Source organism: Oncorhynchus clarkii, chromosome 24 (genome assembly GCF_045791955.1).
Source record: "Oncorhynchus clarkii lewisi isolate Uvic-CL-2024 chromosome 24, UVic_Ocla_1.0, whole genome shotgun sequence".
Taxonomy (NCBI): Eukaryota; Metazoa; Chordata; class Actinopteri; order Salmoniformes; family Salmonidae; genus Oncorhynchus; species Oncorhynchus clarkii.
Genome location: NC_092170.1, coordinates 29,599,951 through 29,627,367, shown reverse-complemented (window position 1 = coordinate 29,627,367; position 27,417 = coordinate 29,599,951). Strand labels below are relative to the sequence as shown.

The 27,417-nt window shown below is 44.3% G+C and overlaps 1 protein-coding gene across 1 annotated transcript; it reads left to right on the top strand.

Annotated features, from left to right (window-relative positions):
• The first annotated feature begins 3,771 nt into the window (after positions 1-3,771).
• Positions 3,772-15,274, top strand: LOC139382434 (mitochondrial ribosomal protein S22). The gene is made up of 7 exons (XM_071126481.1): positions 3,772-3,925; positions 7,482-7,642; positions 7,801-7,965; positions 8,155-8,382; positions 8,497-8,642; positions 14,503-14,611; positions 14,733-15,274. Exons 1-7 carry the CDS (start codon positions 3,799-3,801, stop codon positions 14,820-14,822), a joined length of 1,026 nt encoding a protein of 341 aa, XP_070982582.1. The 5' UTR covers positions 3,772-3,798; the 3' UTR covers positions 14,823-15,274.
• Positions 15,275-27,417: the final 12,143 nt, after the last annotated feature.

The following is a 27,417-nucleotide window of genomic DNA, read 5'->3' as shown; positions in this document are numbered from 1 at the left end:
GAGCACTGTGCAAGCGATAATATTGAAATGGAAGGAGTATCAGACCACTGCAAATCTACCAAGACCTGGCCGTCCCTCTAAACTTTCAGCTCATTCAAGGAGAAGACTGATCAGAGATGCAGCCAAGAGGCCCATGATCACTCTGGATGAACTGCAGAGATCTACAGCTGAGGTGGGAGACTCTGTCCATAGGACAACAATCAGTCGTATATTGCACAAATCTGGCCTTTATGAAAGAGTGGCAAGAAGAAAGCCATTTCTTAAAGATATCCATAAAAAGTGTTGTTTAAAGTTTGCCACAAGCCACCTGGGAGACACACCAAACATGTGGAAGAAGATGCTCTGGTCAGATGAAACCAAAATTGAACTTTTTGGCAACAATGCAAAACGTTATGTTTGGCTTAAAAGCAACACAGCTGAACACACCATCCCCACTGTCAAACATGGTGGTGGCAGCATCATGGTTTGGGCCTGCTTTTCTTCAGCAGGGACAGGGAAGATGGTTAAAATTGATGGGAAGATGGATGGAGCCAAATACAGGACCATTCTGGAAGAAAACCTGATGGAGTCTGCAAAAGACCTGAGACTGGGACGGAGATTTGTCTTCCAACAAGACAATGATCCAAAACATAAAGCAAAATCTACAATGGAATGGTTCAAAAATAAACATATCCAGGTGTTAGAATGGCCAAGTCAAAGTCCAGACCTGAATCCAATCGAGAATCTGTGGAAAGAACTGAAAACTGCTGTTCACAAATGCTCTCCATCCAACCTCACTGAGCTCGAGCTGTTTTGCAAGGAGGAATGGGAAAAAATTTCAGTCTCTCGATGTGCAAAACTGATAGAGACATACCCCAAGCGACTTACAGCTGTAATCGCAGCAAAAGGTGGCGCTACAAAGTATTAACTTAAGGGGGCTGAATAATTTTGCACGCCCAATTTTTCAGTTTTTGATTTGTTAAAAAAGTTTGAAATATCCAATAAATGTCGTTCCACTTCATGATTGTGTCCCACTTGTTGTTTATTCTTCACAAAAAAATACAGTTTTATATCTTTATGTTTGAAGCCTGAAATGTGGCAAAAGGTCGCAAAGTTCAAGGGGGCCGAATACTTTCGCAAGGCACTGTATGTGTGTGTGTGTTGAACTTGATCTTGCCTCATCATGTGTCAAGCTTCCTGTTTGAATCCAACAATCGCTGTACTGAGAGAGAAAGGAGGAGGAGGGTTAACAGATCAATTCAAATCAAACTTTATTGGTCACATGTGCCTGTCACATACGTTGTACGAAGGAGACCAAGGTGCAACGTGGTATGCGTACATTCTTCTTTTATTAAAGAAAGAACACTGAACAAACTAACAAAACAATGAAACGTGAAGCTAATATAAATAGTGTAAACAGGCTTCTAAACATAGAACAAGATCCCATGAAACACAAAAGGGAAATGGCTACCTATATATGATCCCCAATCAGAGACAATGATAAACAGCTGCCTCTGATTGGGAACCATATCAGGCCACCATAAACATAAACATTCAAATACCTAGACATACAAAAACCCTATACAATACAAAAACGAATGTATCCACCTTTGTCACACCCTGACCTAACCAAAATATAAAGAAAACAGAGATATCTCAGGTCTGGGTGTGACAGTGCCGAATACAACAGATGTAGACCATACAGTGAAATGCTTACTTACAGGCTCTTAACCAACTATGCAGTTTAAGAAAATACTTAACAAATAAACTAAAGTAAAAAATTATAAAAAGTAACAGAATAAAATAACAATGATGAGGCTATATACAGGTTAGTTGAGGTAATTTGTACATGTAGGTAGGGGTAAAGGGACTATGCATAGATAATAAACAGCTAGTAGCAGCAGTGTAAAAACAAAGGGGGTCAATGTAAATAGTCCAGGTGGCCATTTTATTAATTGTCCAGCAGTCTTATGGCTTGGGGGTAGAAGCTGTTAAGGAGCCTTTTGGTCCTAGACTTGGCACTCCGGTACCGCTCGCCGTGCGGCATCCACATACTTGTGGTCATGTAGTGTATGTAGAAAAAGACAGATTTCTACTCCATCACTCCCTCTATCTTACAGAATAATAAAGAGAAAACAGAGGAGAATCAGAAATGCAGAAAGCATTTACCACCTCTCTCCCGCACTCCCCTTCGCTCTCGCCATCCCTCTCAGGGCACTCAGTTGTGGGTAGCAGGATTAGGGCTGTCAGCAGGGCGACAGCTGCGTACATCTGGAGCCATAGGTCCCTTACAGCTCAATCCTCACATCGTTACATACAGCTAGCTACAGCTACACCACTGTCTGCCATGCTTTACTCTGCCGTGCTACACACCACCTCTTTACTAACAAACACACACCTTTACCTTGCTCTATCTTACATCCCCCATCTACTGTCTAGCCCTTCCCTGGGGGAAGGATTTATGTGTGACAAATGCTGTTTTTGATGATGACATACAGATAGGTAGCTCTGGTTACATGACTGTATAATATGGTGGTGGCTTTTGTGTGTGTGTGTGTGTGTGTGTGTGTGTGTGTGTGTGTGTGTGTGTGTGTGTGTGTGTGTGCTGGGGGCTCACTGTTAGAGATAGCCACCTGGTCTGACATAATCCCTCTCTAGAAGATCTTAGCAGTGATCAAGGCTTCACTCCTACATGTTACCAGGGACGACCAGAGAATGTCTGCCAAAGCTAGCCTATTCTTTCTCTCTGAATAAATACTCAAAAGTCCAAAAACAGTCTCTTTGGTTTCACTCTCCTTTTATTGTGGAATACACTATTGTGTACAATCAAAATTCAATTGCCTACCATTATAGAACTGTCCAATCAGCTGCTGACTTATGGGTACGAATGAATAACTATCTAACAAAATGTTTGTGACTTCCTTAATGTTTTCATACAAAAATATTGCCCTAGAATCTATCCCACGACCCCTTATTATTAAGAATGTTTCAAAAATACTTGGAGATAATTTTTCACAAACCAAATCATTAGGTGTTTGTCAGTAAATCTTTGCTAAAGTGCAACGTTAAGTGTCTGTGTTTTTGAGTATGTCTGCATGAGAAAGGGTTTTGTATGTCTGCATGAAAAAGTGTGTGTGTGTGCTCCTATCATCCAGACAGATTTCTCAGCTATCTATCAGACAATGCAGGAACACATTGTAACAATGGTGTAGGAATGTCTAGTACTCTGAACTCAAAGCTATGCCTCAAGGATAGGCAGACATCACACAGCAGTGCAGAAAAACAACCAAATTGCTGAATATAGGAATAGCTGACTTCTTACATCAGACACAATTCTACCATGCAGAGAGAGGGCAAGATACTTGTTTTTTTTGTTTGCACCCCAACATGTTGAGACTCATGGCATCTAAGTGGAATATGTTTTTTATTGTATTCATTTTTGTAATGAGAAAAGACAGTCTGTATTGGTCAGACAAACATAATACATGTTTACGGTACTTACAATTTGAGGACTTTACTAAATTCCTTATTCATTTGACATTTTAGTCATTTAGCAGACGCTCTTATTCAGGGCAACTTACAGTAGTGAATGCATACATTTTCGTACTTATTCCAACCTAGGACTACATGTCAGTATCATGAGCATCACCACTGTAACCATGAACACATTGCAAGTGGACACAGAATACGTGATCAATTTGCGCCATCTGGTGAACATCCTTTATAAAACTGTCACACCATCGGAAGACTCCATCTCCCATGATTCCCACGTCGTATGTATTTGGTCACGATAGTGTAATAGATGAGGTAGCTACAAACATGGCCGCGTTTAGTGCAGCACGGTGCCTCTTTAGGAGCTATTCTCTTGTGAAAAATGTCGATCAAAACACAGGAATACTTATCAGATGTAGCAGAAGGATGTTGTGCAGTGCACCGTCTGACAGCAGTAAGTCGTTTATTTACAATGTTGTGGCGACACTGAGAAACTGGAGCTCTACCACTGACCTTGTAGCATGTGCAGCTATTATTACCTACTGCTAGCTGCCTATGCGAAAACTTTGCTAGCGTTTACTTTTTGTATTTGAATCACTTGAATGGTACTGGTAGCTAGCTGTTATCCTAGGAGCTATTTACACACATGTTGACAAGAACGTACATCTATGCTGCGTTCAAAACTGGGAACTCTGACATCTCCGAATTCAGCGCGTTCAAGATAACTGCGAACTCGGAAAAGTTCAGACTTGAAATCGTTAACGGTCATCCAACTAGGAATTCCAAGACGAACACGGTCATCTTTCTAGAGACTCGACTTTCCGACCTGAAGATAACTGACGTCATGCTTTGACCTCCGTTTAAAAAAAAGAGGGATTTTCCACTAATCTTGAAAGTATCATTAGCATTTTATTTAGCACAAACTACTGGTGGTTTCAAGACTGGGAATTTGGGGGGGGGGGGTGTCAAGTCATGACTTCAGTGATCTTCAGAGCGGGAAATCGGAGCTCATCACTGCACTATACTCTTCTGTAAACTGGCCATCGCTGTATAGCCGTCGCAAGACCCACTGGTTGATGCTTATTTATAAAGCCCTCTTAGGGGAGGGAGGCCCTATCTGAGATATCTACTGTTGCCCTCCTCCACATCCAACACCCGTTCTGCCAGTCACATTCTGTTAAAGGTTCCCAAAGCGCACACATCCCTGGGTCACTCCTCTTTTCAGTTCGCTGCAGCTAGCGACTGGATCGAGCTGCAACAAACACTCAAACTGGACAGTTTTATCTCCATCTCTTCAAAAACTCAATCATGTTCACTTACTGACAGGTGTGGCTGCTTTGCGCGATGTACTGCTGTCTACCTTTTGTGCTGTTGTCTGCTCCATAATGTATGTACAATGTTTTGTGCTGTTGTCTGCTCCATAATGTATGTACAATGTTTTGTGCTGTTGTCTGCTCCATAATGTATGTACAATGTTTTGTGCTGTTGTCTGCTCCATAATGTATGTACAATGTTTTGTGCTGTTGTCTGCTCCATAATGTATGTACAATGTTTTGTGCTGTCGTCATGTGTTGCTGCCTTGCTATGTTGTGTTGTCTCGCTTGTCGTGATGTGTATGTTGTCCTATATTTATATGAAATGTGTTTTAAAACCAGCCCCCTACCCCACAGGAGGCCTTTTGTCTTATGATGGGCCATCATTGTAAGTACGAATTTTATCTTAACTGACTTGCCTAGTTAAATTTAAATACGTAAAAGCTCTTGTAAGATGCCAGAGCTTCTGACATTTTCTGAGTTGGAAATATTTTTTTCCATTCGGAATCACGTTTTTTTTTCTTCCTGAGTTCCCAGTTGTCTTGACCTTTTGGGAGTGGGAGATTTCTGATATCTGAGTTCAAGTTGTTTTGAACGTGACAGCAATCAGACTCGTTGCATCACAGATATTGAATCTGGCTACCATGGCCTGAACAGGCTAACTTTTCGAGGTAGGAATATTTCAAAAATATGATCAATGGCTCATTTGAGAGAAGACAACCTCCCGCGTTATGACATCGGCCAGTATTGAAATCTGACTTGATAGACGTTTTCGCCATCTAAAAGTCGTATTTCTATTATAGTGAACAAAAATATAAACCCAACATGCAACAATTTCAAAGATTTTACTGGGTTATAGTTCGTATGAGGAAAACAGTCAATGTGAATTTATTTATTAGGCCCTAACCTATGGATTTCACATGACTCGGAATACAGATATGCATCTCGTTGGTCAGATACCTTTAAAAAATGGTACTCAGGATCTCGGAATGGTATTTTTGTGTATTCAAATTGCCATTGATAAAATGCAATTGTGTTCATTGTTTGTAGCGTATGCCTGCCTATACCATAACCCCATTGTCACCATGGGACACTGTTCACAAGTTGACATCAGCAAAGCACTCGCCTGCATGATGCCGTGGTCTGCGGTGGTGAGGCTGGTTGGATGTACTGCCAAATTCTCAAAAATTATGTTGGAGGTGGCTTATGGTAGAGAAATTAACATTACATCCTCTGGCAACAGCTCTGGTGGACTTTCCTGCAGTCAGCATGCCAATTGCACGCTCCCTCAACTTGAGCCATCTGACATTGTGTTTTGTGACATAATTGCACATTTTAATGGCCTTTTATTGTCCCCAGCACAAGGTACACCTGTGTAATGATCATGCCATTTAATCAGCTTCTTGATATGCCACACCTGTGAGGTGGATGGATTATCTCGGCAAAGGAGAAAGGCTCGCTAACTTTTTTTAATGGAACATTTCTGGGATCTTTTATTTTAGCTCATGAAACATGGGACCAACACTTTACATGTTGAATTTTATATTTTTGTTCAGTGTAACTTCCAGTGTAGTGAGAGCGGATTTATCACAATGCTACGTCATAATGGCTGAATTTCTGCCTGCTTGAACGGCAATAGCTCAGATAAACATGAAATGACCCAGGGAATCGAAAGGAAATTGTCAAAAACAATATAACATTCAAAATGGTTGAATCTTTCCTTTTAAGCTCAAATCAAATTTTATTGGTCACATACATATTTAGCAGATGTAATTGCGGGTGTACTGAAATGCTTGTGTTCCTAGCACCAACAGTGCAGTAGTATCTAACAATTCACAACAATACACACATCTAAAATAATATAATAATTTTTTTAAATGTATATATTAGGACAAGCAATGTCAGAGTGGCATTGACTAGAACACAGTATGTAAACATTACTAAAGGGACCAGTGATTCTATGTACATAGGGCAGCAGCCTCTAACGTGCAGAGTTGAGTAACCGGGTGGCAGCCACTAAATTCAAGGCAGATTACTGGGTGGAGGCTGGCTATTGATGGCTATTTAAGTCTGATGGCCTTGAGATTGAGACTGAAAAACAGCTTCTGTCACAGCTTTGATGCACCTGTACTGACCTCGCCTTCTGGATGATAGCGTGGTGAACAGACTGTGGCTCGGGTGGTTGTCCTTGATTTGTTTAGGGACTGGCTTCAATATAGATACTTTTGTAACTCACCCAAAAAGGCAGGGGCACACTTTTTTCCCAAAATCATAATTCCACTTTGCCAGAATTACCTTGAGCAAGACTTGAAAGACACCTATCTCCGTAGCTATTTCATCCCTAGGTAAAATATAATTGTATATTTATGACTTATATTCCTGCTCACTCTCGTCAAGTTTGATTTCTGATCTTTAAGTACAGAGTCCGTCTTAAGATTCTTTGGAGAACATGGAACAATCATTCTAGTAGTTGAAGATTAAGTGCAATTATGAAAAATATCTAGAAGGCTTGTATTCAGAAGGTTTGTACGTAATCTTTGGTTTGTTCTTGGCGCCATTCTTCCTGTTTTGCGTCATCAGTGAGGTCACTTCCTGTGTCAATATGCGCAGTGTGACTAGCTCTGATGCAGGCCGTACCTGCAGATCCGAGACCAGAGCTAGCTTCATCCATCTCTGAAGTCATTAATTTGTTTCTAGGTTCTCCAGATGCCCATGTGAAGCCCCAGTTTCTGGATTCAGAGGTGCAGGACATCCTAACCAGAATCACAGGCTTGAACCTGGAGAAGGTGTTCAGACCCATCAAACAGGAGCTGAAGCCCCCCAAGTACAAACTCATGACAGACGCACAGCTGGAAGAGGTACACACACACAGTAGGGCAGATAGTTTGTCATGCAGAGTAGAGAATGGCTCTACAACATCTACTGCAACATTCTGAACATTTCAGTTGGCAGATTACATCCCTGTATAGCTGGTGTCATTCTTGTTAATGCGTCACACTGTGTGTGTGTGTTGTAGGCGACCCAGAGTGCCAGGGAGCAGGCCCAGAGGCTGCTGAAGATGCCTCCAGTGCTGCCGGAGAGGAAGCCCATCAACGATGTCCTGTCTGAGGACAAGATCCTGGAGGGCATGGACACAGCCAAATACGTCTTCACTGACATCACCTTCAACATACCACACAGGGTAGGAGAGAGAGGAAGAGAGTGTGTTTGTGTCCACCAACGTCATATTCAACATGCACGACAAGCAAAATGGGCGTAATGGCTTGTGTCCAACATAAATGTTGGTTATCATTTACAATGCCTCAAACAATTAGTGCTCTTTAGTCTTCGCACAGTCTAGTTTTGTTCTCTCTTCAATGGTTGTTTCCAGGAGCGGTTCATAGTGATCCGGGAACCAACTGGGACTCTGAGGAAGGCATCGTGGGAGGAGAGGGATAGAATCCTGCAGGTCTACTTTCCTAAAGAGGGCCGCAGACTCACAGCACCCCCTGTCTTCAAGGAGGAGAACCTGAAGGTGGTGTTTGGCCAGGATCGTCATGAGGATATGTTGGATCTGTGCCAGGTCCAGTTTGAACCTGACTCCTCAGAATACATCAGGGTAAAATACCACTTCCTTCACACTCCTCAACAGGCTTTCCAGATGTATGGTTCAGTTATTACCCATTGGCAGTTAGTAAATCTCTCTCCCTATTGGCTGTGCTCTGTTGTCCAGGTGCATGCAGCCACCTACGAGGATCTAGAGAAGATGGGGAAGTATGATCTGCTGCGCTCCACCAGACACTTTGGAGGCCTGGTCTGGTACCTGGTCAATGCCAGGAGGGTGGACGGACTCATGATAGACATGCTGCAGAAAGACCTGTGAGTATCTTGTGTTAGAGCAGGGGTTCCCAACCTTTTTTTTGGTTACTGTACCACCTACTTTTTTCCCCTTCTCATTTTCAAACAGACAATTTATATTTTCCAACTGGGTTTTTTTTCTCGCCGGAGTAGCCTCATTTCACTGCCAAAAATAGTGTTCAGTGAAATAACACACAATGTCAAATACAGGTAGCCTAATCAAATAATTAACACCCAGTCACATTAACCATTACTCTCTTGTGGGAATTCCACTAATGGTCTGTATGTTGCAAAACGTTGCTGCTGCTCATTCCGTTTGCTCGAAAATTGATAAATGGTTAAAAAAAAGTAAGGCCCACATCCATAGAGAGACATACCAGCTCTACTGGTAGTACTGCTACTACCAGCAGTATTACACCTTCACCTGTTGACGACACAAGTTGTTCTGCTTCCACGAGCACATCCAATGCTAGCATCAGTAATTCTACATTTGTTGTTAGCCCAGCTAGCATGGACACTGACAGTTGTCAATCTGATGCAGCCAAAGAGCTACTGCCCCCATACCTGGGAAAGCACCGAACAGCAGACGGGGACGTTGGACCATCGAAGAGGCAAAAATGTGATGAGAACTACATTGATTTGTGGTTAAATTATATTGGGAGTAGTGCCTTTCCTCAGCCACAGTGTGTTATATTTGCAAAAGTACTATCTCACAACTTAAAGAAACCTTCACTCTTGTGCAGACATTTAGAAACAAAACATGGCAATTTGGAAAATAAGCCGGGAGTTTTTGAGTGAGAATTAAGGTGACTTTCGTTTAGTAAGACGTATAAAAGCAACAGACACCATTAATAAGAAGGGGCTAGAAGCGTCTTATATGGTGAGCTACTGAGTGGCCAGGACAGGCAAGCCACATACTATTGTGGAGGACTTCATTCTTCCTCATGCCGCGGGTATGGCTGGGACAATGCTGAGGGGAAAAGGCCCAAAAAACTATACAGACAATGACTTCATCAAACAACACTGTTTCACAACGTATCAGTGGCATGGCAGGAGATGTTTTGAAACAGTTACTGCTTCACATATAAGCCAGTGAATTCTATGTGTTACAGCTCGACCTTGACTTTGTTGTCCTTAAGCCATTTTGCCACAACTTTGGAAGTATGCTTGGGGTCATTGTCCATTTGGAAGACCCATTTGCGACCAAGCTTTAACTTCCTGACTGATGTCTTGAGATGTTGCTTCAATATATCCACATCATTTTCCGTCCTCATGATGCCATCTATTTTGTGAAGTGCACCAGTCCCTCCTGCAGCAAAGCACCCCCACTACATGATGCTGCCTCCCCCGTGCTTCACGGTTGGGATGGTCTTCTTCGGCTTGCAAGCATCCCCCTTTTTCCTCCAAACATAACGATGGTCACTATGGCCAAACAGTTTTATTTTTGTTTGATCAGACCAGAGGACATTTCTCCAAAAAATACAATCTTTGTCCCCATGTGCAGTTGCAAACTGTAGTCTGGCTTTTTATGGCGGTTTTGAAGCAGTGGCTTCTTCCTTGCTGAGCTGCCTTTCAGGTTATGTTGATATAGGACTTGTTTTACTGTGGATATATATACTTTTGTACCTGTTTCCTCCAACATCTTCACAAGGTCCTTTGCTGTTGTTCTGGGATTGATTTGCACTTTTCGCGCCAAAGTAAGTTCATCTCTAGGAGACAGAATGCGTCTCCTTCCTGAGCGGTATGACGGCTGCGTGGTCCCATGGTGTTCATACTTGCATACTATTGTTTGTACAGATGAACGTGGTACCTTCAGGTGTTTGGAAATTGCTTCCAAGGATGAACCAGACTTGTGGAGGTCTAAAATTGTTTTTCTGAGGTCTTGGCTGATTTCTTTTGATTTTCCCATGATGTTAAGCAAAGAGGCACTGAGTTTGAAGGTGGGCCTTGAAATACATCCACAGGTACACCTACAATTGACTCAAATTATGTCAATTAACCTATCAGAAGCTTCTAAAGCCATGACATTATTTTCTGGAATTTTCCAAGCTGTTTAAAGGCACAGTCAACTCAGTGTATGTAAACTTCTGACCCACTGGAATTGTGATACAGTGAAATAATCTGTCTGTAAACAATTGTTGGAAAAATTACTTGTGTCATGCACAAAGTAGATGTCTAACCGACTTGCCAGAACTATAGTTTGTTAAAAAGTAATTTGTGAAGTGGTTGAAAAATGAGTTTTAATGACTCCAACCTAAGTGTATGTAAACTTCCGACTTCAACTGTATGTCTGTTATATTTATACGTGGTCAATTAAGGAAGACATCCTCTTCTGGAAACCGGGACAACAGGAGAGGATATTTTTAAAGTACTGGACATCAAATGGACTTTGGTGGTCAAGATGTGTTGGTATCTGTACTGATGGTGTAAAAGCCATGACAGGGAGACATAGTGGAGTGGTAACACTCATGCAAGCAGTTGCTCCCTACGCCACTTGGGTATACTGCAGCATCCACCGAGAGGCTCTTGGTGCCAAGAGAATGCCTGACAGCTTGAAAGATGTTTTGGACACTACAGTGAAAATGGTTAACTTTGTTAAAGCAAGGTCCCTGAACTGACGTATTTTCTGCACTATGCAATGATATGGGCAGTGACCATGTAACGCTTATCAAGGGGCAAAGTATTGACACATTTTTTTTAAATTGAAAGATTAGCTTAGTTTTCTTTACTGACCATAATTTTCACTTGTCTGACTGCTTTCATGGTGACACGTTTCTCACACGACTGGCCTATCTGGGTGATGTTTTTTCTCGCCTGAATTATCAGAATCTAGGATTACAGGGACTCTGCAACTATATTCAATGTGAGGGACAAAATTGAGGCTACGATTAAGAAGTTGAAGCTCTTTTCTGTCTGCATTAACGGGGACAACACACAGGTCTATCCCTCATTGCATGATTTTTTTTGTGTGCAAATGAACTCAAGCTTACGGACAATGTCAAATGTGATATAGCAAAGCGCCTGAGTTCGGTGCGCATTTACACAGGTACTTTCCCGAAACGGACGACACAAACAACTGGATTCATTATCCCTTTCATGCCCTGCCTCCAGTCCACTTACTGATATCTAAACAAGAGGGCCTCATCGAAATTGCAAAAAGCAGTTAAAAAATTTGAATTTAATCAGAAGCCACTGCCAGATTTCTGGATTGGGCTGTGCTCAGAGTATAAACTGACACTCATTCTTATGTTTAATAAATGTGTCATGTAGTGTGTGTGTGGCAGGCTTACAATTATGGCAAAAAACAACATTTGAGAGTGCTCTGACTCTGGTGCTAGAGGGGGTACACAGCTGGAGGTTGAATGTTTGAAGGGGTACGGGACTATAAAAAGTTTGGGAACCACTGACCTACTGAATTTAGCTCTGCCCGGAGTACCCCTGAAGTACCCCCTCGTGAATTTGGCCAGTTAGCCTATGGTATCATGAATCTTCCCAAGTACCTCCTGTGGGTAGGCCAAGTAACCCCAGGGGTCCTAGTACCTCCTGTGGATAGGCCAAGTAACCCCAGGGGTCCTAGTACCCCCTGTGGATAGGTCAAGTAACCCCAGGGGTCCTAGTACCTCCTGGTTTTTCTACAACTTTAATAAAACTATGACACCCCATGCCATCTGTTTGACTCCAAATGCCATATGTTATAAAAGTGTTTTGTAGGTATTGTGACTAGGGCTGTTGCAGTGACTGTATTACCACCACACCGGCAGTCAAATGAAGGCTTCTCCAAGCTCTGATGCTGCTGATAGTCATTAGTAACCTACCAAACTTTCTAACTGCCTGAGACTCAGCACTCTATTGGCCTTCTAATCACTCTGACATCAATGCAAATGTATTCAAAAATCGAATCAAACACTTCATGAGAGCCCATGAGCTAATGTTACTCAACATTTCTATAGGCTGTGTAATTGTGGGAGAAAACAGAGTGATGGCCGCTAGTAAAAAGAGGATCCCATCAGCTTTCTATAGGCTAGGTCTACTATATTTATTTCTCAACATTCCTAATATTAAGCACATTGCTTATATTTACAACAGGGATATAGCCTACCTGGCTGGCTTGAAAATAAACCACAGGGATGTCTCACACACACACACATAGATATATATAATATTTAGTATGTGTGTATATATATATATGTGTATGTATGTATATATATGTATGTATGTATATATATATATATATGTGTGTGTGTATGTACATACAAGACCACTGATAATCTCCCTCGATCTGGGGCTCCATGCAAGATCTCACCCCGTAGGGTCAAAATGATCACAAGAACGGTGAGCAAACATCCCAGAACCACCCGGGGGGACCTAGTGAATGACCTGGGACCAAAGTAACAAAGTAACAAAGCCTACCAAAGTAACAAAGCCTACCATCAGTAACACACTACTCCGCCAGGGACTCAAATCCTGCAGTGCCAGACGTGTCCCCCTGCTTAAGCCAGTACATGTCCAGGCCCGTCTGAAGTTTGCTAGAGAGCATTTGGATGATCCAGAAGAAGATTGGGAGAATTTCATCTGACCATATGACATCAAAATATAACTTTTTGGTAAAAACTCAAGCGGAGGACAAAGAATGCTGAGTTGCATCCAAAGAACACCATACCTACTGTGAAGCATGGGGGTGGAAACATCATGCTTTGGGGCTGTTTTTCTGCAAAGGGATCAGGACGACTGATCCGTGTAAAGGAAAGAATGAATGGGGCCATGTATCGTGAGATTTTGAGTGAAAACCTCCTTCCATCAGCAAGGGCATTGAAGATGAAACGTGGCTGGGTCTTTCAGCATGACAATGTTCCCAAACACACCGCCCGGGCAACGAAGGAGTGGCTTCGTAAGAAGCATTTCAAGGTCCTGGAGTGGCCGAGCCAGTCTCCAGATCTCAACCCCATAGAAAATCTTGGAGGGAGTTGAAAGTCCGTGTTGCCCAGCAACAGCCCCAAAACATCACTGCTCTAGAGGAGATCTGCATGGAGGAATGGGCCAAAATACCAGCAACAGTGTGTGAAAACCTTGAAGACTTTCAGAAAACGTTTGACCTCTGTCATTGCCAACAAAGGGTATATCACAAAGTATTGAGATAAACTTTTGTTATTGACCAAATACTTATTTTCCACCATAATTTGCAAATAAATTCATAAAAAATCCTACAATGTGATTTTCTGGATTTTTTTTTCTCATTTTGTCTGTCATAGTTGAAGTGTACCTATGATGAAAATTACAGGCCTCATCTTTTTAAGTGGGAGAACTTGCACAATTGGTGGCTGACTAAATACTTTTTTGCCCCACTGTAGGAGTACCTATTTTTGTTATCTGCTCAACACAGAATAGGCGCATGTGCGCATTCCCTCAACGTTTGGAGAAAATATGTATATTTTATTCAGCTTTGTTCAATTGTATTCTTCATACTACAAAATAATGCCACGTAATAATAAACAAATCTTGTCTGCTAAATGAACTAGCTTAGCCCACAGCCATTTGGCATAGCCACATAAGGACGTATCAGAGTATGCTATTCTGTTCTGCTGAAATAGCCTACATGTTCTTCATATCATGGTTCTTTAGACCTGTCTAAAATACATAATGTATTTATTGTGAAGGTGTATGCTATATTACAAGGATTTATTCAACTATTTAAAATGGCTTGTAGGCTATGTGTGGAAGCCAGGAGATGCTAAATGTGTTTGTTAATTAACGGTCAACCGACTGACTACATTTTTGTGCCCACCAGCCCTAAATGTGACAAGTAATGATTTAACACCATAGCTGTCATTGTTAGCCCAGAGTAGCCATTCTAACAGTGGCTGTATTGTTCTCTTTGTTCTAGGTTGCAGGATGCAGTGAGTCTGGTAGGTCTGTTCAACAAGGTCCATCCACACAGTGAGACAGCCCAGGAGGCCTCTAGCCAACAGGCCTACGGACTGGACCTGCTCAAGGTGAGGCCCAATCAGCAGACACTAGTGCATCTCAGAACCTGGTTGATGCACCAGTCAACGTATTGGTAGCCATGTTACCCAGTAAACCCTTTGTTTAACCTCTGTGTCTGTTCCCCACCAGATCTACGCTAAGCGGGAGTCCCAGAGGGCAGGATACGTAGAGCTGGCCCTGCAGGCCTATGAGCAGACCTCCGCAGAGAGCACCGTCTGACCGTCATGCATCACCACACCAACCACAGGACAGCTGTGTCACATCACAGCAGAGTTCAGTCTGACTGCCCCATACACCTCACACCAACAGAGCTGTGACATTATCCCCAATGGCCTGCCTATCCATGATCAAAACTTTCATCAACTGGACAATTTCGGTGAGCAAAGAGAATAACTTAGTCCTTGAACTATGGAGCTCATATGAACCACTTGCAAGCCAAGTGTCCATTGGCAATAAATGGCATCAAAATGTGCACATAACTGGGGTCCTTCAAGTTTGTCTTTTATCATTTGGTGGAAGGGCACACGATGCAGTGCAGATATTCACTTCTGCATTTCAACCTTGTCATTTGTCCATAACCTTAATCATACTGTATCACATTGGAACTGAGTAAGCTGTTTAATTCTCATGATGTATGTACATTCAAAATAAAAATGTCTTTATTTAAAGTCTCTGAATTATTCCTATGGCCTGATTCAGACAAACACTTGTCATATTGAGTTGATAACATTTCATTCCCTTTTCTAGACCAGTCATACAGAAGGCACTTGGATTCACATCTATAACAATGAAGTAGGTTCCCTAAAAACAGCAGAGACCTAAGGCACTAGACCATGGCAGAGCAGCATGTGTGCCCAGACAAGTAGAGGTATACTGAACACAAGCTCAACACCTGTGGAGAGGACCTAACCTAACTAATGAAAGAGACCCTGGAAGCCTGGTTATCTAGGGGTAAGACGTAGTGTAGAGAACTACTCTATTCCCAGCTTCCTATGTGATTGGATAAGGTAAACATTTCAACCCAATGACCCCCTCTGGTTCACACTACATTTCATTCTATACTGTGGGTCAATGTGAGAGTGGACGATGAGGTACTGCACAAAGGATTCCAAAATCGGGGTGTATTTATAAGTTGGGTTCTGTTGCTAAATGTTTTGCAAAGGAAAGAGTTAGGAAGCAAACAAAACGAAATGGGGAGGGACCTACTTGAATTTGTCCAACAAACTTGTTATCCATATGCAATGAAATCTGACTAATGAATACACCCCGGAGTCGCGTTCAGCATTTAACCAGAAATTGAGTCGACACAGTAAATTTATACCTGTTCAAAAATAGATATATTTTTCCCGTTGCAAAACATTTCCTGCGTTTGTTCCTAATGAATGGGACACTGTCCATCCATTCTCACCCAAAGCGTTCTACAAACCCCCTTGCATTGTGTTTCACAGTTTAAAGACAGAAAGACCAACTTCACCCGACTTTCACCAGTTTCACTGTAAAGGTCAAAACCCCACCTCACGCCCACACGCCCTTTCACTGGGAGTATGAACAACACTACGTGTTCTTTGGTCACTTTAAGGACATTCCTCCTCCACTTTCAGTCTAAGAAGTCGACGTCCAGGTCAATGTCTGTGGTGTTGACGTCCAGGTCAACGTCTGGTTTTGATGTCCAGGTCCAGATTGTCAAGGCCTTGGAGGGAAAAGCAATGTATATGAGTGATGAGTCAGTGGAAGACTAGGTGTGAGCGAGGGTGAACTACCTTACTGGTACACTGTTGTCCCTTAATATTCATACATCATTATTCAATATCAAACATCAAAAGGTGATTTCCAATATAGATTCGCATTCTAAATACTGTGTAAGTCTTGGCAGGATGTATCAACTCTGGCCAGGCCAGGTTTACTTCTTCATTCCATTTATCATTCAGGCCCAGCAGGTCCATGGATGCTGCTGCTACTGCTGCAGGGGCTGGCTCCACTCCGTTACCCTCTAAGAGGATGGCTGCAGGGGCTGGCTCCACTCCTTTACCCACTAAGAGGACGGCTGCAGGGGTTGGCTCCACTCCGTTACCCTCTAAGAGGACGGCTGCAGGGGCTGGCTCCACTCTTTTACCCACTAAGAGGACGGCTGCAGGGGCTGGCTCCACTCCTTTACCCACTAAGAGGACGGGTGCAGGGGCTGGCTCCACTCCGTTACCCTCTAAGAGGACGGCTGCAGGGGCTGGCTCCACTCCGTTACCCTCTAAGAGGATGGCTGCAGGGGCTGGCTCCACTTCGTTACCCTCTAAGAGGACGGCTGCAGGGGCTGGCTCCACTCCATTACCCTCTAAGACGACGGCTGCAGCGGCTGGCTCTGGTGGAAGCACCTGGGTAGGGGCTCTACTGCTGGGGCTAGGTCTATGAGTGGTGCTGGGGATAGGTCTATGAGTGGTGCTGGGGCTAGGTCTATGAGTGGTGCTGGGGCTAGGTCTATGAGTGGTGCTGGGTATAGGTCTATGAGTGGTGCTGGGGCTAGGTCTATGAGTGGTGCTGGGGCTAGGTCTATGAGTGGTGCTGGGGCTAGGTCTAGGAGTGGTGCTGGGGCTAGGTCTATGAGTGGTGCTAGGAATAGGTCTGTGACTGGGGGTAAGAGAGGGGTAAGATCTATGACTGGTTGTAGGACAGGGGTAGGGTTTAAGGCTGGGGCTAGGACTGGGGCTGGGTCTATGGCTGGTAACAGGTGCTTGTTCAGTTGCTATGGGTTTTATTACTTCCTCTGTAACCGTGGGTTCTGTTGCTATGGCTTCTAGTACTGCTGCGGCAATGGGTGCTTTTACTTCCACCAACGCTTCTATGGTAACAGGTTCTGGTTCTGTTGCTATAGGCACTGGCGCTGCCTCGGCAACTGGTGCTTCTGTTACAATGGGTTCTGTGACTGACTCGGTAACAGGTTGTCTATTGCTCTGTGCTTTATTGCTGCAGGTTCTTCCTCAACAGCCTCCTCTGGTGTTGTTATGACTTCTTCCTCTGGGGTGGACTGTGGTACCTCTTGCGCCAAGCTGTGTGTTTCTGTGATTACATCTCCCAATAAGTAATTTTCTATGGTGACAGGAACCTCTATCTTCGTGATGGTATCTTCCACTGCTGTTAACTCCTCTGTCTTGGGAGCTTCCACTTCAACAATAATGTGTCCCTCCTCTGCCATCTCGATGGATTCTTCCACTGCAGTCATAGTTGGTTCCACTAATGTCACTGGGATAGATTCCTCTACTGCTGGAATAAACTCCTCCACTGCAGCCGCAACAGGCTCTACCTCTTCCATGACACAGGCCTCTCTCATCTTTTTAAGTGGGAGAACTTGCACAATTGGTGGCTGACTAAATACTTTTTGCCCCACTGTACAACACACACATACACAAGAGAGGAAACACATAAATGGTGTGTGTTAAGACAAATACCAATGTAAAAATACACCCTCCTTCCAAGTCTCACCTGTTTCTCTAGGAAGTGGGCGACCCTGGTCCTCATCTCTTTAGGGATGGTGGGTAGGACCCTGTCGGCCATCCCAAAGTCCCTCCTCATTACAGCTGTCTGGTACTCCAGCACCGCCACCAGCAGAGAGTAAGTGACGATGTTCAGCTCCTTATCACCCAGATACAGACGGTCACCCTTAGGGATATAGCCCAACAGGTACATAGTTCTGTATCAGACAGACAGGGAGTCAATACAACACCAGTATTTTAGACCGACAGGTACAAAGTTCTGTATCAGACAGACAGGGAGTCAATACAACACCAATATTTTATACTGACAGATACAGTACATGGTTCTATAGAAAACAGACAGGGATTCAATACAACACCAGAATTTTTGACCGACAGGTACAGTATATAGTCGTATAGGACACACAGACAGGGGCGTTAATACAACACCAGTATTAAGAAGGTGAGCACATAGCTAGAATGAAAAGAAACCATGTCTAGACACACAGTGACATTCTGACATTACATTTTGTAAGGCATGAATCCTTCATGTTCTTGGCCCTAGGGCACTATAAGAGTTGAGAGATATTTGAAATATTGAAACACTTGCATAACAGGTAGTTTGAGGTGAAAAGGTCAATGTAGCAGTCCCAGCAGGTAGGTATAGTCTTACCTGTCCAGGTGGGCGATGGTGACGATTTCTCCTCCTACGTAGTAGTTGAGTTTGTTGACAGAGCTGGTGTAGATGAAACAGTCTCCCACCCACAGACCAGTCTTTACCACCTCCTGAATCTCACACAGCACCTAGAGAGAGGGGCGGGGGGTTGGGAGAGAAATAGAGAAATGTTATAGCAGAAAAACTAATGAAATCCTCCTGTCCAGAATCAAATATCTAGCTGTAGTGTAGTCTCACCTCGAAGGAGTCCTCTATCCCGTCCTTGGTGACTCCCTCCTTGGTCTCCTGTGCTGTTGCCACTTTCTCAGCCAGGTAGAGCAGCATAAAGAAAGACTCCACCGTGGCAATACACACTAGCTCCCTGATGAAAGAGAAGAAGAGGAGGTAACAGGAGGGTTGGATAGCTTAGGGGAGAAGGTAACAGGAGGTTTGGATAGCTTAGGGGAGAAGGTAACAGGAGGGTTGGATAGCTTAGGGGAGAAGGTAACAGGAGGGTTGGATAGCTTAGGGGAGAAGGTAACAGGAGGGTTGAATAGCTTAGGGGAGAAGGTAACAGGAGGGTTGGATAGCTTAGGGGAGAAGGTAACAGGAGGGTTGAATAGCTTAGGGGAGAAGGTAACAGGAGGGTTGGATCGCTTAGGGGAGAAGGTAACAGGAGGTTTGGATAGCTTAGGGAAGAAGGTAACAGGAGGGTTGGATAGCTTAGGGGAGAAGGTAACAGGAGGGTTGGATAGCTTAGGGGAGAAGGTAACAGGAGGGTTGGATAGCTTAGGGGAGAAGGAAACAGGAGGGTTGAATAGCTTAGGGGAGAAGGTAACAGGAGGGTTGGATAGCTTAGGGGAGAAGGTAACAGGAGGGTTGGGTTGCTGTGGAGAGGAGGTTACAGAAAGACTGGATGTCTGTGTGGTGGAGGTTACATGAGGGTTGGGTCTCTGTGGGGGGAGGTTACAGGAGGGTTGGGTCGCTGTGGGGGGAGGTTACAGGAGGGTTGGGTCGCTGTGTGGTGGAGGTTACATGAGGGTTTGGTCGCTGTGGGGAGGTTGAAGGAGGGTTGGGTCGCTGTGTGGTGGAGGTTACATGAGGGTTGGTTCGCTGTGGGGGGAGGTTACAGGAGGGTTGGATCGCTGTGGAGAGGAGATTAGAAGTGGGTTGGAACTCTGTGGGGCAGAAGTCACAGGAGGGTTGGGTCACTGTGGGGCAGAGGTTACAGGAGGGTTGGGTCACAGTGGGGCGGAGGTTACAGGAGGGTTGGGTCACAGTGGGGCGGAAGTCACAGGAGGGTTGGGTCACTGTGGGGCGGAGGTTACAGGAGGGTTCAGTCACTGTGGTGCGGAGGTTACAGGAGGGTTGGGTCACAGTGGGGCGGAGGTTACAGGAGGGTTGGTGGGGAGGAGGCTACAGGTGGGTGGGGGTACGTTACAGGAGGTTTGGGTCACTGTGGAAGGAGATTACAGGAGGATTGGGTTGCTATGGGGAGGAGGTTACAGGAGGGTTTGGTCGCTGTAGGGAGGAGATTACAGGAGGGTTCGGTCGCTGTAGAGAGGGGGTTAGAGGAGGGTTGGATGTCTGTGGGGAGGAGGTTAGAGGAGGATTGGATCTTTGTGGGGAGGAGGTTAGAGGAGGGATTGGTTGCTATGGGAGTAGGTACGAGGGGGGCTGGGGCGCTGTGGGGAGGAGGTTAGAGGAGGGTTGGGTTGCTGTGTGGTGGAGGTTAGATGAGGGTTGGATCGCTGTGTGGTGGAGGTTAGAGGGGGGTTGGATCGCTTTGTGGAGGAGGTTAGACGAGGGTTTGGTCACTGTGGGGAGCTTACATGAGGGTTGGGTCACTGTGGGGAGGAGATTAGAAGTGGGTTGGAACTCTGTGGGGAGGAAGTAACAGGAGGGTTGTGTCGCGGTGGGGAGGAAGCTACAGGAGGTTTGGGTCACAGTGTGGAGGAAGTTACAGGAGTTTTGGGTCACGGTGGGAGGATGTTTCAGGAGGTTTGGGTCACGGTGGGGAGGATGCTTCAGGAGGTTTGGGTCACGGTGGGGAGGAGGCTGAAGGAGGGTAGGGAGGAGGTTACAGGAGGTTTGTGTCATTGTGGGGAGGAGGTACAAGGAGGGTATGGTTGCTGTGGGGAGGAGATTACAGGAGGGTTGGATCGCTGTGGGGAGGAGGTTAGAGGAGGGTTGGATCGCTGTGGGGAGGAGGTTAGAGGAGGGTCTGGTCACTGTGGGGAGGTTACATGATGGTTGGGTCACTGTGGGGGGAGGTTACAGGAGGGTTGGATCGCTGTGGGGAGGAGGTTAGAGGAGGGTTGGATCGCTGTGTGGAGGAGGTCCGAGGAGGGTTTGGTCACTGTGGGGAGGTTAAAGGAGGGTTGGGTTGCTGTGTGGTGGAGGTTAGAGGAGGGTTGAGTCGCTGTGGGGAGAAAATTACAAGAGGGTTGGGTCACTGTGGGGAGGAGATTACAGGAGGGTTCGGTCGCTGTAGAGAAGGGGTTAGAGGAGGGTTGGATGTCTGTGGGGAGGAGGTTAGAGGAGGATTGGATCTCTGAGGGGAGGAGGTTAGAGGAGGATTGGATCTCTGTGGGGAGGAGGTTAGAGGAGGGTTGGATGTCTGTGGGGAGGAGGTTAGAGGAGGATTGGTTGCTATGGGAGGAAGTACGAGGATGGTTGGGTCGCTGTGGGGAGGAGATTAATCGAGGGATGGATCGCTGTGGGGAGAAGGTTACAGGAGGGTTGGATCGCTGTGGGGAGGAGGTTAGAGGAGGGTTTGGTCACTGTGGGGAGGAGGTTAGAGGAGGGTTCGGTCGCTGTAGAGAGGGGGTTACAGGAGGGTTGGATCGCTGTGGGGAGGAGGTTAGAGGAGGGTTTGGTCACTGTGGGGAGGAGGTTAGAGGAGGGTTTGGTCACTGTGGGGAGGTTACATGATGGTTGGGTCACTGTGGGGGGAGGTTACAGGAGGGTTGGATCGCTGTGGGGAGGAGGTTAGAAGTGGGTTGGAACTCTGTGGGGAGGATGTAACAGGAGGGTTGGGTCACAGTAGAGCAGAGGTCACAGAAGGGTTGGGTCGCTGTGGGGAAGATATTACAGGAGGCTTTGGTAAGTGTGGGGTAAAGGTTAGAGGAGATTTGAGTCGCTGTGGGGAAGAGTTTAGAGGGTTGGATGTCTGTGGGGAGGGGGTTAGAGGAGGGTTGGATCGCTGTGGGGAGGAGATTACAGGAGGGTTCGGTCGCTGTAGGGAGGGGGTTAGAGGAAGTTTGGGGTGCTGTGGGGAGAAGATTACAGGAGGGTTCGTCTCTGTGGGGAGGAGGTTAGAGAAGGGTTGGGTTGCTATGGGGAGGAGGTTAGAGGAGGGTTGGATCGCGTCTTTGACGGCCAGGGACAGGGACAGCCTCTCTCCGCCCTGTATCTCAGCCTCTCCCATGGATCATCCTTGAGCTGTTACCAAGTTAAGGGGTCCGAATACGTTCCAAATGCACTGTACATGGGTGATATGTAGGACTACAGAATCAAACTGGTCCTTTATAAAAAACAATGCAAACATTCTATATGATTGCAACAATACTAATAATCTGATCACTGACACCAAACTGTTCTACAGTAGATGTGTAGTTTAGAATTTCCTTAAGTTGGTACCTTGATGATGATGCTGCCTTCATCATATCCCAGCGCCACACTATTGGCGCTTCGCTGGCTACACACACACCACACACGCTCCATCCCATAGTTCAGTGTGTTCTCCAGGCGGTACGTGCTGGAATGCCAGACTCTCACGGTGCCTGTATGTCCATAAGGAGACAAAGAAGGGATGAGAGAAGGGAAAGAGAGTTACATGTGAGAGGGTGGTCAAACATAGATAACGGATCCAGTCAACATGACAAGAAAACACCAGGTTATTACCACGGTAAAATGGTATTACTATATTATAACATCCTCTTTGTTATTCCATTCTAAAGGGATAAGGTAAGGTAAACACTACACTACACTACCCACCGTCCTCGGAGCCAGTGAGGATGATTGGCAGCTCAGGGTGAAAGCTGACACAGGACACATTCTGGGTATGGCCCTCTAGAGTCTGCACACACATGTCTTATTCTGGAGGTAGAAGAGAGGACTACAGTAGAATCAGTCAACTCACTATATATGGCCACTAGTACAGACGCGTAACACAAGTGGTGTTTGTGTGTATATTCTGATCTGAAAAGTGTGTGTGGTGTGCATATGCATGTGTTTCATTCTGTGTTTGAGAGTGTCTGAATTTTTTATATATATATATACAGTGCCTTGCGAAAGTATTCGGCCCCCTTGAACTTTGCGACCTTTTGCCACATTTCAGGCTTCAAACATAAAGATATAAAACTGTATTTTTTTGTGAAGAATCAACAACAAGTGGGACACAATCATGAAGTGGAACGACATTTATTGGATATTTCAAACTTTTTTAACAAATCAAAAACTGAAAAATTGGGCGTGCAAAATGATTTAGCCCCTTTACTTTCAGTGCAGCAAACTCTCTCCAGAAGATCAGTGAGGATCTCTGAATGATCCAATGTTGACCTAAATGACTAATGATGATAAATACAATCCACCTGTGTGTAATCAAGTCTCCGTATAAATGCACCTGCACTGTGATAGTCTCAGAGGTCCGTTAAAAGCGCAGAGAGCATCATGAAGAACAAGGAACACACCAGGCAGTGTGTACTGTTGTGAAGAAGTTTAAAGCCGGATTTGGATACAACAAGATTTCCCAAGCTTTAAACATCCCAAGGAGCACTGTGCAAGCGATAATATTGAAATGGAAGGAGTATCAGACCACTGCAAATCTACCAAGACCTGGCCGTCCCTCTAAACTTTCAGCTCATACAAGGAGAAGACTGATCAGAGATGCAGCCAAGAGGCCCATGATCACTCTGGATGAACTGCAGAGATCTACAGCTGAGGTGGGAGACTCTGTCCATAGGACAACAATCAGTCATATATTGCAAAAATCTGGCCTTTATGGAAGAGTGGCAAGAAGAAAGCCATTTCTTAAAGATATCCATAAAAAGTGTTGTTTAAAGTTTGCCACAAGCCACCTGGGAGACACACCAAACATGTGGAAGAAGGTGCTCTGGTCAGATGAAACCAAAATTGAACTTTTTGGCAACAATGCAAAACGTTATGTTTGGCGTAAAAGCAACACAGCTCATCACCTTGAACACACCATCCCCACTGTCAAACATGGTGGTGGCAGCATCATGGTTTGGGCCTGCTTTTCTTCAGCAGGGACAGGGAAGATGGTTGAAATTGATGGGAAGATGGATGGAGCCAAATACAGGACCATTCTGGAAGAAAACCTGATGGAGTCTGCAAAAGACCTGAGACTGGGACGGAGATTTGTCTTCCAACAAGACAATGATCCAAAACATAAAGCAAAATCTACAATGGAATGGTTCAAAAATAAACATATCCAGGTGTTAGAATGGCCAAGTCAAAGTCCAGGCCTGAATCCAATCGAGAATCTGTGGAAAGAACTGAAAAATGCTGTTCACAAATGCTCTCCATCCAACCTCACTGAGCTCGAGCTGTTTTGCAAGGAGGAATGGGAAAAAATGTCAGTCTCTCGATGTGCAAAACTGATAGAGACATACCCCAAGCGACTTACAGCTGTAATCGCAGCAAAAGGTGGCGCTACAAAGTATTAACTTAAGGGGGCTGAATAATTTTGCACGCCCAATTTTTCAGTTTTTGATTTGTTAAAAAAGTTTGAAATATCCAATAAATGTCGTTCCACTTCATGATTGTGTCCCACTTGTTGTTGATTCTTCACAAAAAAATACAGTTTTATATCTTTATGTTTGAAGCCTGAAATGTGGCAAAAGGTCGCAAAGTTCAAGGGGGCCGAATACTTTCGCAAGGCACTGTATATATATTTTTTTTGTACCTTTATTTAAATAGGCAAATCAGTTAAGAACAAATTCTTATTTACAATGACGGCCTACCCTGGCCAAACCCAGACAACGCTGGGCCAATTGTGCGCCACCCTATGGGACTCCCAATCACGGCCGGAAGTGATACAGCCTGGATTCGAACAAGGGACTGTAGTGACACCTCTTGGACTGAGATGCAGTGCCTTAGACCGCTGCACCACTCCGGAGTATATAAACTGTGTACCTGGTAGTCCCAGATCGTGACCAGGCGGTCGTCAGCTCCTGATACAAGGTAGGGCTTGTCCCCTCCAGTGTAATAGTCGATACAGTTGACTCCTTTCTCATGGCCCTCCAGAGTGAAGTTAGGGGTGGAAGAACCCAGCTGCCACACCTGCAACAGCCAAGGGCCAAATAATACGTCAGTGCATTACTGAAATGCAGTGGTAGAGATTTACAACAAATGTATAGAAATCACAACACATACATTACACATCTATAACCACTTCAACATAACAATAATCAAACCAACAACTGTAGTGCTACAAGCACAAAATGAGTGTGTGTGTGTGTGTGTGTGTGTGTGTGTGTGTGTGTGTGTACCTTAATGGTCCTGTCCAGGGAGGCACTGGATAACTGGTTGTTGTCTTTAGGGTTAATGACGATCTGCATGACATAGTGGGTGTGGCCCTCGAACACCTGACTACACAACCACTTCCTGTCTCAGTCCTACAGCTTGATAAGCATGTCATCTGGACACAAACAAACATACACCCATGTTCACAATATTCTATGATTAATGTTTGTAATTCATGTATATAGAGAGAGAGGGAGTAAGAGAGGGTGGGAGAGAAAAAAAGTATGAGAGAGAGAGAGAGAGAGAGAGAGAGAGAGAGAGAGAGAAACACAACATACCGCTGCTGGTAAGGTTTTGTTGGGTGAACTGCGATGCAGCGGATGTAGTCAGAGTGGGCATCAAACATGTGAGCCCTCTCCAGAGTGTTGTAGTTAAATACGTGGATCTGCATGTCATCCTGGAAGTACCAGAGAGAGGGGCAGGAGAAGGTGAAGGGAGACAGGGTAGAGAAGGTCAAAATATTGCAGAACTCAGAGAGAGAGATGTGGGAGAGCACTGAACTCTGAATAGAATAGATAGATGCATTTTAAGCAGTTATAAGGGTGTTATAACACTTACTGCTCCAGCCTCTCTGCTTGATGTCCAACCGGAGAGGCTGAGCGGGACAGAGAGAGAGAGAGAGAGAACCCAATGTATTAAGTCATATTCTACCTCTGACTCCTCACTTAAACACATTATCTTATTTCGATATTAACCAGATTACTCTTTACTCCTATTTATATGGAGATCAGTTGAACGGGAACAAGAAATAAAACATCTGATTTGACAGAGATCAGATTTGAGACAAGTATGCTTTGACAGAAACAGGTATCAGAAACAGAAACACTTACCTTTGACAGAAACACTTACGTTTTTAATGTATTTTTGAAAACATATATATATAGATATATTTTTACATCTATTCAAATTACTCTGACTATGCATATAAATAAAACTGTAAGTATATCCAACCTCTAACAGCTATACACGTGTAGGCCTACTGTAGATACAAAGTTACACAAAGTCGAACCACAACTGTTCAGCGTGCAGAGATGTTGAATAAGTGGGCGTGTCTGTTTACTGACGCTCATTCCACCACTTTGATGTGCATGAATGATTCGCTCTGATCTGAAATCGTTATATAAAGTTGCAGATTGAAGTACTAACAAATGTTTTGTAACTTATGTTAGTTGACCAATCGATCGGAGACTTCATGACTCTTTTGAATACCATACTGTTATTGTTAGACTGTTGCCATTTCTCGAGTTTCTGCAATATCTTTAAATACTCGATCATTCACAACTAGCCAGGCATAGGTTTATTCATTGAATGTGGTCTAAATTTATGTTTTCAATCGTGTAGCAATCGTAAAATACGCAATGCACCTCTCAAAGAAGAAAAACATGCCTAAAACTACTGGCCTGAGCCGCGGCAGATCTTTATATAGCATTTTACTCTAAATCTATGTTGCACTTCATTCTAAATCTATGTTTTCATTTCCTTACCACGTTTCCACGACTACAGATAGTGTTTAGTCAAAGTGCGGAGAGTCTTAGCGACGTGGAATCTATTGAGCTTCCTGGCTGCACTTCGCAAGATCCGGTGGAGAACTAGTACTGTACAGGCTGTACCTAGCATGACTTGACTATTCTATGCAGTCTATATGCAGGTTACAGAGACATGTATGGACGCTTGCTACAGGCAAATTGCATGTAGGCTACCCACTCACCCCTTCAATATATATATAAATATATATAAATAAATAAAAACGAATAAATGAATGAATAATAAAGATAATAATTCATTTGAACATATAAAACATTCCCTAAATTCCTATTTGTACAAATTATATCTCCGTTTCGAATGTGTATAAATACACTGACTTGATTACTGAATGGTATTGCAGATGTGTATTAGGCTTAGGCTACAGTACTCTGGTCTACCCAGTATAGTCCACACAGAAATCAAACCATGCTGGTGTTGCAAGAAGTACTTGTGTCATAACAATTAGAATGTTATATGCTCCCAGCTCTATGCTTATGATGCTTTATGGTCGATGTGTTCTACTTTAAATCATTTAACTGCACCCTCTGTTGAGGTTTTGAAATCAATCAGGTCTTGATAAGAAACACTGGGTGGTGTGAGGAATCATCTCCCAATCTTGTATTCA

Coding starts and splice junctions, on each gene's coding strand:
- LOC139382434 (XM_071126481.1), top strand. CDS start 3,799: ATGGCCGCGTTTAGTGCAGCACGGTGCCTCTTTAGGAGCTATTCTCTT. Junction 7,966..8,154: donor CCTTCAACATACCACACAGG/GTAGGAGAGAGA, acceptor GGTTGTTTCCAG/GAGCGGTTCATAGTGATCCG. Junction 8,383..8,496: donor ACTCCTCAGAATACATCAGG/GTAAAATACCAC, acceptor TCTGTTGTCCAG/GTGCATGCAGCCACCTACGA.